Source organism: Rhagoletis pomonella, unplaced genomic scaffold (assembly GCF_013731165.1).
Source record: "Rhagoletis pomonella isolate Grant_MI unplaced genomic scaffold, Rhpom_1.0 Rhpom_scaffold_04253, whole genome shotgun sequence".
In the NCBI taxonomy this organism is placed as follows: Eukaryota; Metazoa; Arthropoda; class Insecta; order Diptera; family Tephritidae; genus Rhagoletis; species Rhagoletis pomonella.
Window position 1 is genome coordinate 1,700 of NW_023462803.1, and position 15,308 is coordinate 17,007.

General features: G+C 34.5%; 1 protein-coding gene across 1 annotated transcript; it reads right to left on the reverse strand.

Moving 5' to 3' along the window:
- Nucleotides 1-2,395: 2,395 nt before the first annotated feature.
- On the reverse strand, nt 2,396-3,226 carry LOC118754625 (GDP-Man:Man(3)GlcNAc(2)-PP-Dol alpha-1,2-mannosyltransferase-like; the record flags this gene model as incomplete). The annotated part of the gene is given in 1 exon segment (XM_036489515.1): nt 2,396-3,226. A coding segment is annotated over 1 exon segment (677 nt), but the record flags the coding sequence as incomplete, so codon positions are not given.
- Between the last annotated feature and the right edge of the window lie 12,082 nt (nt 3,227-15,308).

Here is a 15,308-nt window from a genome sequence, read left to right on the forward strand (position 1 = left end):
TAACATTTCTTTATATAAGATGGTCAAGAATGTCCTAAAGCTAACTTAGCTATTAAAAGTTGAACTTTTTGAAGTTGATTTGCATAGTGAAGACCAGTAAATTAGGGATTTATAATTATACCATCGCAATTTTTTTTTAAATCTCCACAAAAAAAAAGTGGTTAAAAATGGGGGGTTTTCAAGAACTATTTTTAAAATATTGTTCTTTATGACGAGATGGTTTATTTTTCGTAATTTTCAAACAAAGAATATTATAGAAATGGGCGTCGCTATATTAAAACCAAAGTTCAAAAATTTAGACTTCATTGTGGATTTCGCCAGAATATCTATGTTGATTGAAAAAGTTGTGGCACAAATATTGTTAACGAAGCGATATTCTGCCGAAATCCGCAATAAAATCTGCGTTTGCTAATTATAGTCCTGCGATTGCAACGCCCATTTCTAGGGGTTTGTCACCTTAAAGAAAAATCTTGCGATACAAATATTATATCTGGATAGATATTCTATCGGAATCCGCAATAAAATTTTACTTTTTGCAGAAACCCGATGTTTAACATTTTACCAAATATATCTTAACATAAGTTTTCGAAAAAAAATTACAAAAAATTGTCGATTCTCACAAAATAAAAAATATTTTAAAAATAGTTCTTGGTATAATTTTAAATCCTTAATTTACTGGTCTTCGCTATGCAAATCAACTTCAAAAAGCTCAACTGTTAATAGCTAAGTTAGCTTTAGGACAATCTTGACCATCTTATATATAGAAATGTTAAGCCCGTTTCTTAGCTTTGAAATGACGTTAAGATGAAGTCTCCGCGATCAGCAGAACCCGAGATGTGAAGAAATACATGATTGGTCAGAATCACGAAAATTCAACTTTGACAGATCATATCTCCGAAGAAAAAGATAAGAAAAAATTTCCTGGAACACGTGTTAGCTTATTTCATGTATAGAAACCACAAAACAAAATTTGAAGCGAATCGAGACATGACACATTTTTTTACGAAATCCCTCCGACTTAAAAAAAATCGCTCATGTGTAAAAAATTACAAACATAACTGTTGAAAAAATCGAGTCTTGTCGAAACCAGAAGCTATTTGATAATCAAAAATGGTCTAAAATGTTTGTTCATTTTCAAAACCATATGGAAATATATTAAAAAGTAGTACAATTTTTTTTATGTATTCTTGGTTCGAATGCATCAACCGCACGAATATTCTCAATAATCAATAATTTTGGCCAGTGAGAAAGCTCAACTCAAAATTGAGACTATTGAAGCATCTGTGCTTACTAATTGTATCTTATACTACGTTGATGCGTAGGCTAATTCACGAATTCATTTCATGAATTAAGGTTAAAATTGGCTGCATAAACACCATTTCATGAATTCAGTTATACATGAAAGTTAACCATGAATTCGGCATCATTTCATGAAATCGTGAAGTGCAAGTCCGGCAACGCCACGTTTCACAAACAGCTGTTTACTAGGGTTACAATGTTCTTAGATTAATAACCATGAGTGGCATAATCAGGATTTTAAACACTGGAAAAGTTATGTGGAATTGTTCAAATATAAAATAAATTCAAATAGAATAAACTGAAAATATATTAAAACCAATTTAAATAAAATAAGGTTCATTGCCTGGTATCAACGGCTTTTGCAAATTCAAAAGGAGGCAAAAAAATCACAACCCTACTGTTTAGTTTCCCGCCAGTGCGTTGCCACTTTTTCAAATCACTTTATTTCATGAATTCGCGAACTATGCATAAACGGGACCATTTTTGAATTCATGAAATGAAAATTCTGCCGCATAAACGTAGTATCAGGTTTAAGATGTTCAGAATTCTACGACTTAAAACTTGTTGACCCATTGAAAAAATGTACAAAAGCAAAATATTTACCTTGAAATTTTTAATTTTTTGAACTAAGAATTTTTTGTATATCGGTTTGATATCTTTATTGAATTTAATAAAATACAAAAAATACATATGAAAGTATGTCCTTTATTTTTACTTCAAAATTATGGTCACCGTAGATACCTATTTTACATATAATATCGACCCCTTTGCGCGAAATTACCGTACGTGCCAGAAACCAAATTTTACAGAAGAGCGTTTTTTACTTTTCAAAATTTTTTGGATTTTTTTATTTTATTTTTTTTTTTACTACGTACAAAATACTTTTGTATGGCACATACGATAATTCTGCACACAAGAAAAAAATCTTTGTAACATACAATAAAATATACCGCAAATTTTTACCGAAACTGTAGGGATTTCGGCTACAATATTTTGCTTGGTGAAAGAAAATGGCACAAAAAATTAAATTTCGAAAAAATGGCGCATACGATAATTTCGTGTAAAGGGGTCAATATGTAAACAAAAGTTCACTCACCTTGCTGCATTGCGAATTGTTTCATTTACTTCTCTGGAACTGCATATGATACTTAAGATGCAATTAGCGTATTCAACAGCATTTGTTGCTAAATATCCGTTCTGACTTCCTTCTGAAGTTTCGATTATGTCTAATAAGGGACCTCCGGATCGGTGAGCAATCATTATCATACCTGCGGACATACATTCGACGATGCCGATACCGAAGTGCTCATTCCACATAGTGTGAATTCCAATTCCGGATTTTTGATACAGTTGGAGGAGTTCATCGTAGTGAACATTTACTTTAAATTCCACGGAATTTTCTAAAGAGAGATGTTTAGCCAAGTCTTGCATATTCTTCAGCCGTTCGTAGTCGCTGTCGTTTCGACACGAACCCGCTATGATAAGATGCACCTTATTCCATAGATCCTCATTTCTTGATAAAAGAGTTCGTAGTTCATACATTGCCTGCAGCTGTAACGGGTGATCTTTCTCTGGTCGGAATTGACCAATGGATAAAATTATTACCTTCTCTGTATTCTCGTTGCGCTTTAGCGCTTTAATATGTCTTACTTCACAAGGAGGATATACACGATGCGTTTTAAAAGGTACCCCCCATAAATCACCAATATGATTTTCAGTCCACGTGGAATTAACCATTATAGTGTCTGAACACTGGCCAACCCAGCTGTACATCTATAAAAATTAAATAAAATGAGCATTACTGCTAACATATTCAGGGCTATCACTGAAACCATCGTAGTCCGATTTTTCAAAAATGCTATCACTTAATCTGTGATCGCATTTTCGTATATTTCACGAAAACCGGACTACGATGCATACAACGGTAGTTCAGGGGGGTTACTCTGTAATCAGTAAAAATTTGTGAGGTGGAGCACCATTTTTTCGAAGGTCGAGCGTTTTTGTGCAATTAAAAAAGAAAAATATAAGTTTCACAATTTTTCGAAATTTGAATTATTTTGGAAGTTATAGCTATTAACTTTTTTCCAAGTTGTTTAGATTTTATTTGTTTTCTCGCAATTGATAATACCCATTCTGTTTATTTTTTGAACAGTTAAGAACGATGATGTTTTCTTCCCGTTTTTATTATTTATTTGGTTATAAAAATTCTTTTATAAAAGTAATTAATTTTTTCTTAAATATTACAGACATCTTAATGGCTTTAAAATCGTGTTTTGGATGTGTGGTTGTACGTTATATTAACAATTACTTGCAGAAAAAAAGTTTGCCGGAATGCATCGAGACAAAAGTTACTAACGTTTTTCTCTTGACGCCCAATGTATTTTGCATAGAAAACAATGAAATGAGTAAAGTAAGCGCGCTAGACTCGTTGTCAATCGGTGCTTGTTGAAAAACTCATTCGAGATAAATATCTACGGCAAACGTTTTCCATACAAAATACATTGGGCAAGAGAACAACTTTCGTCTCGATGCATTCCCGCAAATTTTTTTCTGCAATTAACTCTTGATAGAACATACAACAATATTAGCCCAAAATGCGATTTTAACCCTTTAACAAACATTTTATTTTGAGGCTTTCAAATTTACAATTGTAGTAGCCGGCCACTGCTACTTAGTACTTTGTAAGTTTTGAGATGCAGCATGGTTCACAGTTAGCCGTTACTTGCTGCGTTATATTGTTCAGTTGATATTTGTATTTAAAAGTTGGTGTCTTCTATATGCAGCTGAATTTCCGCGTCGCGCCTTCACGTGTCCCAAAAAAATTTTAATGTAAATCGTAAAATTTTTTTTTTTAAGATAGTTGGAAAAGTGAGTTTGTGATAAGGGTCTAAATCTAAATTGTTATTTTGTAATAGCCGGTTTCACCAGCAATTTAAATGGAAAATGATTTTTTATTTTCTATCAATTTCCATATTACATTCAAAAAATTAAAATCATTTTTCACTTAAATTGCTTCCGTGGAATTGGCTGTAAGTATTTTGTCATGTGTCATTTTAAAATTATACTTTGCGTAAACATTATTGAAATTATTATGATATTCATTTTCTTAGTTTTTATAGAATAAAAAAATGTTTTGAAACTTATACAGAAGCGAACCAGCTACGCAACAGCAATCGAAACCAGGAATATGTACCAGGAGTAACCATTGTATAGGCTTACAAGTATGGAAAGCGCCATTTTGTTTGTTTACATTTGAAAACAGCTGAGAGTTACATTCAAGTTTTAGAAAAAACTTTAAAATGTAAATTGAGAAATATTTAAGAAAAATCTGTTTTTATTCATTTGAATTCAATAAAAAAGAAATTAAATATGCATGCCAAGTCTTGCATTTCCAATAATAACGATAAATGTGTATGTTCCAGGCAATAATTTAAAATATTTGTGAAACTTATCGTTTTGCGCTAAAATACAACAATGTGTGTAAAATTCGTTGTCATTGCTTCTGTTTTGAATATCATATTCGTGCCTGCCGGTGGAAAAAATAGGTAAATTTGCATTTGTTTTCAAGAAAAGATATCAGTTAAAATATGTCAGTTAAAGTATGAGAGTTAGATCTAAATGCATATTTGACAAGAAAGATAGAATACAAGATTGCGCCGTCCTGGCGGCGATGACACATCTGTCCAAAAAGGAATAAAAGTCGAATTGGATGTTGAAAGAATATCTGTACAAAAAGTAATAAAAGTCGAATTGGATGTTGAAAGAAAATGTGGGAACAGCAAATTTTCTTAATAATAAATTTTTCGATAAGGAACGTGTTTTGATTGTGCTAATTTATAATAGCCTTATTCATAAACAATAAAGTAGCTTAAAAGGCTTATAAATTGAAAAATGTTTGTAAACGGCAATTTAAAAAGCTTTTTAAAATTTTTATTTTTTATTAATAAGGCAATAAAAATATATGATTTACAATAACTTTTAACAAAGGAAATACGAAATAAGGTGATTTTTGCGGAAGTGGGTATTAGTGAATTTCAGTGCATTTAAAGTTTCTGAGGTTTCGCTTTCTTTTAGATCAGAATTGTCAAAATTGAGAAATTCAAAGTAGCAATACAATAATCATCGAAAAGAAGATTGCGCCCTGCTGTGATGATGAGTAAATTGGAAGAGGAAGAATATAACAATTAAGTGAAAAAATTTTATTTTGACAAATTTAGTGAGCAGTAACGCGTTTCAAGAACGATATTTCAGACAAATCGTTAATGAACAACTATTTTTCCTTCCCGTCTGCTTTGGTTTTGGCAAAAAGTCATTTCAACCATTAAATAATATTATTTGCAAGAACCATTCACTAAAATTGTAACTAACTTTTTATTATTTATTAATTCCTTTTTGATATTCAGCAATAACAAGATGGAAAAAAAATTATAAACCAAAATTAGTAATATTTTTATGAATGTAGTTATAAAAGTTCACAGAGGAAACGCCGGAAAACAATGTATTGGCAACAACATAAAATTTAAGGCAATTTAGATGTCAAAAGAATAATAACTACGATAAAAAAGCAAGAGAGAAGTGTGCGAAAAACAACAAATTTCTTATAAAATATTTTAATTTTTGCTGGGTGTAAATGAAAACTCAATGAGTATTAAGGAAAAGAAAAATTTAAAATAATAAACAGAAAAAAGATGGGTGCACCAAAACTTGAGTTAAATGTTTTTCCCAAATTCTTAAAAAGTAAACAAATCGATTTTTTTAATGTTACTTTACATCTATTTTCTTTTTTTATGAATAAGGCCTTAAGCATGTACATCTTATAGCAATATGCTATATATTTATTTATACACTTTTTGGCTGGCGAAATATGTAATTTTTCAACTTAATAAAAAAGCGTATTCAACCACCTTACTTTTTTTTTAATATTCAATGGCGCAACACAACAACTCTTTTCGTTGCACGAAACCCTTGAACACGTGCCTGTCATCTATTTCTTCTGTTTCGACATTTCGGTATTTTGCATTTCTTTCATTTTGACGTCATTCGCATTGTCAGATTTTTGAAATTCGTTTTGGTTCGACATTCTGCTATTTCATAATTCTTTCATTGTCATGTCATCCATCTTCCATTTCTTACCTTCCATTGCCGTTCGCATCGTCGAAGGTGCCTGTCAAACACTGCCGCCATCATGCTTTTCAGTTTGGCAGGCACGTCCGCTGTTAGAAAGAGAATAGACAAAAAGGGGCATAGGATTCCATACTTGTAAGTATATACGATGGGAGTAACAAAACAAAAATTTTATGTATTAATTGTAACAAAAATGTTTGCAGAAAACATTGCAAGCATATTTCACAATGTGTAGAATGTACCAACACCACTGTTAATGATGACGGATAAAAATTTAAAAAAATAATTGCTTATAATATATTTCAGTATAAATTGATGATGACGGATAAAAATTTAAAAAATGAAGGCTTATATGTTTCAGTATAAACACAAATTATTCAATCTTTTATTTGAATGCTTTTTCGATATAAATAAATAAAAATTATGCTGTCAGCCTTTGAGATCCACTTTGTGGCTAAATTTCCGCGGCGCGTCCTCTCGTGTAACTTTCAAAGCGGGCCCTCCAAGGGTTAAAGTCATTGAGATGTCAGTAATATTAAAAAAAAGTTAATAACATTTATAAAAATAATTTATGACCAAATAAAAAATAAGAATGGGAAGAAAACATCGTCAATTTTGACTGTTTAAACAATGAGCAGAATCGGTATTACCAATAGCGGGAAAATAAATAAAATCTAAACAATTTCGAAAAAAGTTAATAGCTATAACTTACAAAATAATTCGAATTTCGAAAAATTGTGAAACTTGTATTTTTCTTTTATCGTTGTGAGGCATAAACGGTTAATTGCACAAAAAAGCTCGACCTTCGAAAAAATGGTAGCCCACTTCACAAATTTTTTCTCTAATGCGATGCGATAGCAAAATTGTGAAAATTCGGAAAATTCATTATTTCCGCTTTCGCATTTTAGGCACTGTGTGATGCGTAAATGAAAGCCAAACTGCTTCTTTTATCGCAATTTGTGTTAGAGAGCTGTACAGTTATCGCAATCTACAAACTACGTTTAATAAAAATTTTTAAAACTTTTGAATCCACTATGATATAGATTTTTATTTTATAAACAGCGATTGCAAATCTAAATGATTTCCGTTATTTATTTCACGAATATACATACTAATAAATGCGTCAGATTTAAACAATTAATGTTTCAACTTAATGCAACTTTATTTCACAGGCTAACCTAATATTCGCGGCTTGCGTTTTGCTACGCACTCCGTATAATTTTTTTTCATGTGTCACCCGAAATTGGCTTGCGTGCGTTTGCATTTGATTTCATTGAGCGAAATGTCAAATCAAAATGTCACGCAGAATAAAAATTGGAAATTGAGTTAGTTTCATACGCACGCTGTTCAATTTCGGTTGGTCCCATACTAGTTGTATGTGCATGAAAAATTTTTTACAGTAAATTGGCGGCGTCCGTGAATATTAAGTTAGACTGTCATATAATAGTAAACTACAAAATGTATTGATCTCAGCTTGATGTTGTCAAAAAACAAACTAGAGTGCTAGACCTCTCCCCAAAAAGCATCTCCCCGTGTGAGATGTTGTAGGTGTAAGAATAGCGTGGGAAGACGGACTAGCAGAAATCGTACGACCATACTAAACAGGGTGCTTAATATTTGACACCCTTTAACGCCCAGATGTTCTGTAAAATTCCGGAATCTGTCGTGGACGATTTGATCGCCTTGGAGTCGGTGGTTGGGCTGATGACGGTAGGATGACTCTATCAGGTGCATGATCTGCCAGCGAAATGGGCGATTGATGCTAGTTTAGTATATTCGTCTGTGGTGTTTCAGAAGGTGGTGAAGCTGTCTCTGCTTCAGAGTCGTTTTCAGTTGAGTCATCGCTTGATGAAGTTATGCCGGCGTCAACAGGTGATCGGTTCCTAATTTGGACTAAGTGGCGCTTAATTAACCGTTCATCTTTAAGGCGAATCTTGTAAGATAATGGACCGGTTTTGGAGTGGATGTGGCCCTCTATTTAGGGCCAGACGAAAAGTTGCGGATCCATACAGGGTCTCCTTCCATGGCAGTTGAGAGCTCATGCGGGTAGACTTTGTCAAAGTATGTTTTCAGCTGGCGATTGAAAAATAACTCTGCAGGTGAACGACCGGTTGCTGAATGTGGACTAATGTGCTGACTGAATGCAAATCTCCTCAGGATCAGGTCTCATTCCGAATTTGCTGGTAATTTTTTAAGAAAATCTTTGTCGTCTGAACCATTCGCTCAGGTTGTCCATTATACGACGGGTGAAATGGAGCACACCTGACATCGCGAATTAAATTATTTGCCATGAATCCTTGGAACTCTACCGATGTGAACGCCGTGTCATTATCAGACACTATTACATCAGGAAGCCCGTGAGTCGCGAAGAAGGAGCGCAAAGATTTGATAGCAGACTGAGGTGATGTGGATATAACAATATGGACTTCCAACCATTTGGAATATGAGTCCACCATAAAAAAAAAAATAGTTTACCGTGGAATGGTCCTGTGAAGTCCAAATGAAGTCGCGGCCATGCGTTTTTTGCCGTATGGGCTGGTGCCTGAACCTTTTCGTGTCGAGTTTCCATCCATCCGAGATCCATTCTAGGCCACTAAACATAGCTTCTGGCTAGCGCTTTCATTTTAACGATGCCAGGATGTCCTGAATGTAATGCGTACAAGATGGCCTGACGACATGGCGGTGGGATAATAGTTCTGTTCCCCAATAAGGGGCATCCTTTAAGAGTTTTGAACTCGTTGCGGCGCAGAAAGTATGGATATGCTTCATCGTTCTGTAATACAGAACAAGGCCAGCCCCTTAACGCCCAGATTCGAACCTTGGTGAGTAGCGATTCTTTCGGCGAGAGCTTTGACGCGTTGACGATTTTGGTACTAGCCAAGTGGAATCATGTTTCTCATCTCAAAATCTATAATATTAGTGTAATAAAACATAACCATTTTTTTTTTTTTGAAGAACACTATTTTTGACCAATTTTTTTCAAGGTGAAGGAGTATTTCTGAGCCAATGGCAGTATTTATCCGTGAAAGGGACTAAAATTAACTTTCAAAACCATTTTGTTTCATATTAAAATATTGCTTCTGTCGAAAGCGCTACGATTAATTCGCAAGAAGTGTTCAAAAAGCGCACTGTACGGCGTGCGGGAAGCCTAATAGGTTGGATGTTGTCTTTAACTTGTAAGGAACTGCGGAACTGAATTTGCCAAGTTTTTTTGAATAAAGATGCTTATATTTGCCTAAAATATGTTTGATTGTGGGCGATTCTTCTATTGCCAACATTCCCTGCACGCTTATGTCCAGCGCATCAAACCAATTACAACCCAGCACGTTGCTTTGGTTATTATTTACAATGTCAACATCTAACATACCTCTGGTACACCAATATGCTGAAAATCCCTTAGCTCAAGACCGCACTCGTATAGCAATGGCTTAACACCCGGCCATAATTGGTTGAATGTTTTAGAAGATACTATAGTATAATCCGAACCTCAATCCCCTTCGAACTTACATGGTTTTTGGTTGATGTATATGGTGGTAGATTTCTTACGACTCCGTGAGCTTAAAATCTGATTAATCGACTGTGGTTTCCACTTACCGCCTTGGTGCCGATTTTTGTCCGTAGATTTTGTATGCTCCTTCGCCGCGCCTGCATCGACGGACCGGCAGACCCTCTTAATTTTTTTACTGTATTTCGGCTGTTTACGTTTTCCAACTTGATTAACTTGTTAGGGTTGTCGTATAACTTCTGCAGTTGGAGGTCAGACTCCGCGAGAAGGTTTCGTTCGAGGGATTCGTCGCGCAAACCGCACACCAAACGATAACGAAGCATGCGATCTAAAGCACCGCCAAAATTGCAATTGGCCGCAAGATTTCACAGAGCTGCTATATATATATTCCGCAAAGGTCTAATTTGACATTTGTGGAATTTGTAAAATTATGCAATTTCCGATGGACGAGGGGAAAAAATGATTCTTTAAGACTGCTTGAATTTCCGAAATTTGAAGTTCACTCACCTTCTTGGGGGATGCCAATGACGACAGCAGGCCATAAAGCGGCGCAGCGGCTAGTGTTAAAAAAATCGCTCAGCTGTCCATATATTGGCTTGAAGAAACAACTCGAAACTAGCGTAGTATGTGGACCAATTCTCCGGATGACTTATGTCAAAAGGCTCTAATGTTCCTACTGAAGTCATTGCAGAGTTCGATGGTAAGATAGGAAATCCACTTTAACTAGATGCTGAGTCGTCCTTTGACAAATCTCGTTCCAAAGCAGATTCTTTTTCCAGCTTAATTGATATTGACACTCGAAGACAACTAAGAATTTAATGATTGTGCGAATTCCCAATACACGTACTTGACCCGGAATGTCAAAAAGGTTGCCCGAACTTCAGTAAGTCGCGTAGCGGTCAAAAGGGTCACCTTCACTGACTGTTAACTTTATTTCCTAACCCCAACCACGCCAACAATTTTTACAAATTTCTCAATAGAAGCTCGCTGTATTGTACCAATCCTGCGACTACAAAAAAAATGTGGTCACTATTTTTTAATTTTGTACCAATAGAAGATTTTTTATTTTATTTTACTTAACAAACTCTTGCGCGGTTGGACGCGTTTGCATACCGCTCGACTCTTTCTATATTTCCGGCATATATAATTTATTTTATCAACCATATTTGTTTCTACTCAAGTGCGGCTTAAATTTTTGCTACGTTTCTCGTGAATACTGAGTGTGGCGCCCTGCAATTATTAATTTTTTCTTCCGTAAAATTTAACTAAATTGTTGACATTTTTTGTTTGTATCTGTTCTGATATGTCGCCTACTGCTGCCTCGTCGCTGAAACGTCGGTCGAGCAAAGGTTCCCCACCGAATAAAACTGTTAAGCGCTGGTTTTCCTTGCATTCTGCTGCAGCGCTAAACATGAGTACTGCCACATATCGAATCTGTTTAATGAGCTTTGCATACAAGCAAGCGATTATCCTGTACAGCGCATGACAGGGCATGGCAGCCCCGAATGAAAATTAGGACAATAAGCAGCAACTAACTTTAGTGTCGACTTCCTTTAAGCTATGAATAAGCATTCTTCAGTTATGTTTTCCTAACTAAATGCTGGAGTACTGGAATAAACTAACTGATTACACTGAACAGCTGATTCTGGGAAATTATGCGCTCTATGCGGTGTATAATTACACCACTCCTTCACATGGGCTGCTTCTCTATGCCCTGCACTTGCAATGTAAGTACAACTAGCGCTTTAAGCTTGACGAAAGTATTACTCTTATGGATGTTTATCACAAAATAAAAGAGCCAGAGAAGAGAGTTCATCAGCAGACAGAAGAGTTGTGCCCGCTTATCGAGAGTGACTCAACCAAACTAACTGAGGTTGAAAACAAGCTGTCGAAACGTGTTGAATAGGAGATATCGTTGCTCACAACCACAGTAATGGAGACATCTACACGCATTGCTATGTAACAGGCTAACCTAATATTCACGCACGCCGTCAATTTATTGTCAAAAATTTCTCATGCACATGCAACTTGTATGAGATCAACCGAAATTGAACGGCGTGCGTATGAAGCTAACTCAATTTCCAATTTTTGTTCTGCGTGACATTTTGATTTGACGTTTCGCTCAATGAAATCAAATGCAAACGCATGCAAGTCAATTTCGGGTGACGCAAAAAAACAAATTCGACGGCATGCGTACCAAAACGCAAGCCGCGAATATTAGGTTAGCCTGTTAGAGCGTGTGCACAAAGCTGCGCGCATATCTGTGTTAGAGGAGAGAGTGCAGATAGCTGAGACCAGTGATGGAAAATCAAAATTTAAAATTGTGCCGGAAAAATGTGCCTTAATGCACGTCGATGTGCCAATAAATTGAGTCGTCGATAGGTACCATTTGCTTTATAACATATATTTACAGTACAGTTTGCATATAAGGAAAACAGAAATCTCACGGAAAACCTTTATTTAGTGCAACAACAAAAGAACACATCAACAATCAAAGTCAATCAAAGTTTAAAACTTTCTACAAAAAATGTTCATTTAAATTTAAAACTTTGTTAGAAATTTTAGAAACTTTCGGGTATGCAGTTTTATAGTCCATTAAATTTTAGTATTACAAAGTGCAAGTGCGGCTAAGGGTCTGATTATGCATACTTCGCATAACTTCGCACAACCATTTGTACCAGTGCACTAAAATAGTAACTTAAGAAAATGTGAAGCAAAATCTAAACTCAACAGATCGCTAAGTTTTTAAAAGTTCTGCTAATTTCTTGGTAATGGAATACATACAAAGTACATACGAAATTACAGTTTGAAGTTTATGCGAAGTTGTGCGAAGCTATGCGAAGTATGCATAATCAGACCATAAGAATTTGCGTTGATTTATAATTTTTTTTTCTGCCTTTTTTATACATATTGGATGTACAAAGAATTAGAGTATGGAAGAAAGAGTGAAACACCTTCAACGGAAAAAGTTCTCAAAAATCAATGCGAATTGAATGGACTATAAAACTGCATACCCAAAAGTATATGTAGTTTTCAAAAAAAAACTACGTATCAACGAAAATCATCGCTCAATCATTTACCCTGAACTACGAATTGTGAAAATACAAAGCATCAGTCCCCTTTATTCCTAAATTATTTGCAGATTACAATGTCCAGCTTGCGTAAACTTACTTGTAACTAGCATTCAGGCGTTGTTGGGAATATTGGACAGTTCCATATGCCATGGTCTATAAATGAGAAGGCCTGATTCTTTGTGTATTTACATTTTGGAATTCAGGGTAAATTATAATTTAGTCAATTAGTTCATTTTTCGTATTAAAATCAATGTTATTCGTTTCGTCAGAGCTTACTGCCTTTGGCGCGAAAGCCGTAACGGCCTTTAAAATTTCAGTATCAAGGTTCTCTTTCTTAATTCGGCTATTTCGGCTTCTGTACCACAAAGAATATTCAAAATGGGTATGTGATTATTTAAAGTGTATATTAAATGATATTTAAAATTTGCTATAGATGTGAAACTGCGACAAATTTGTTTAAACCAAAATGTTAAATAGACTTAAAATGTATCAATATGTATCACTTTTTTTATTTTAAGTATCAAAGTATCAATATGGTATAAAACCAATAATTTTTATGAAAAGCCATTTTTCAAAACAATTTAACATTTATTGATTGCAAAACACGTACAGTATCAGTTGTACTTGAAATTAGTATAATAATACTAACGAAAATGTCTTAGATGTCAGTTCAACTGGGTATTAGTATAATAAAAACAGCAAAAATGTTTTATAATATACACTTCTTATATATATAATCTCATTTTTAGTTTAAATACTTTTTTATTAAAAAAAAATAAATAATACATTTTTATTGGTGCGGCAATAGCTCGCGCTTGGTTCACACCGCCATCGAAACAAGATATGAAAAATAATTGCAACGCTCTCCACTGGGACAGTAAATGATCAACAGCTTGCTTCAGCGATAACCAGCGAACGTTTCACACGAAAACTTTTATGATTTTTAACACCAACGTGGTATTGAAATTCGGAAAATTCATCCACCCTTTTAGCTGTGCGACTAAATTGTAAACATCTCTGACAAGTTTTTCGACTTCTACGGAAATTTTTTCACAGGATTTGAAAATTATCAAAATTTAAAAAGTATCTCTCAAATATTCATCGAGAAATTTATCGCTTTTGATCCACTTGGATGGATCAAAACGGTCACACTGCTCCTGACAATGCTGCTGACGCCGTTGCTTTTGGCGTTCCGTACATAGAAGGGGAAAATTTAAAAAGCATATTTAACCAGGTTTGTCTCTCAATTGATTTCTTGGCACACAAGATTAGACATTTTCCGCATAAGGCCTGCAAGTGCTGACACTAATGGTGCGATTGTGATCAAATTTCACTCTCCGCTCGATCGCAATCGTACTCTCCGTGCTTTTGGCGAATACCGCAAGCGTACTAAGTCAGCCGTTCCCCTGCAACCTCTTGGCAACAAAGTTAGGTTTTACATATTTGCGACTCTTACCAAAGAGAATCGGCTGCTACTTCAAAGGCTATAAAGCAGTGTCCGCCAAAAAGAGTAAAGTCTTAAAATGAGAATGTAATAGTTATGAAATAAAAAATGAGAATGTGTTGGTGGTCATGCACGGAAAAAAATTTCTGTGTTGTATTACTTATTATAAAAACTTTGGTATGTTTTTTTGCAGTTTTTTCATTTTGCGTGTTTTTAGATCTAAACAACATAGAAACATATAATGAAAGTTAACGGCCCTGAGAAAGGGAAAAGTTGGTAAAATTTTGTATGTATTGTACAAAATTATTATTATTTTTTTATAATTTAAGTGTGGATTTCTGAGCAAAAAAGATAACGTGCTTCGAGCACTCTGAATATTAAAAGAAAATTTCGTTGGTTTCAAGTAGAAATAAAATGAAAATATATATATCTAATATAAATTTATTTTAAAATTAGGTAAAACTTGACATTTAAGAACAGTTTAAAATAACGACTAAACCAAAAGATAAATAACAAAACATATTGTATGTTTTAATTGAGGACTAGTCTGGTATTAAAAAAAAATACATAATTCACAAAGTTCTTTTAATATAAAGAAAAAGCACGACTTGGTACCATATACATACCTATTTCTAGGGGTGTATGTACGAAAAATTGTGTTATAAAATTTTTTAATGAATATTCATTCATTCTGCTCAGTGTACCTACTTTATTCGATAATAATGCGTCATCAACCTGCTTCGCCTATTGTTTGCATGCAACTAAATAAAATTTGTTGCTCTGCTACTCTTTCTGTTGACGTTCGGATTGTGTACGTGTAAGAAGCCGATTGTGTACATGTGAAAGGCCGAATATAGTTCGT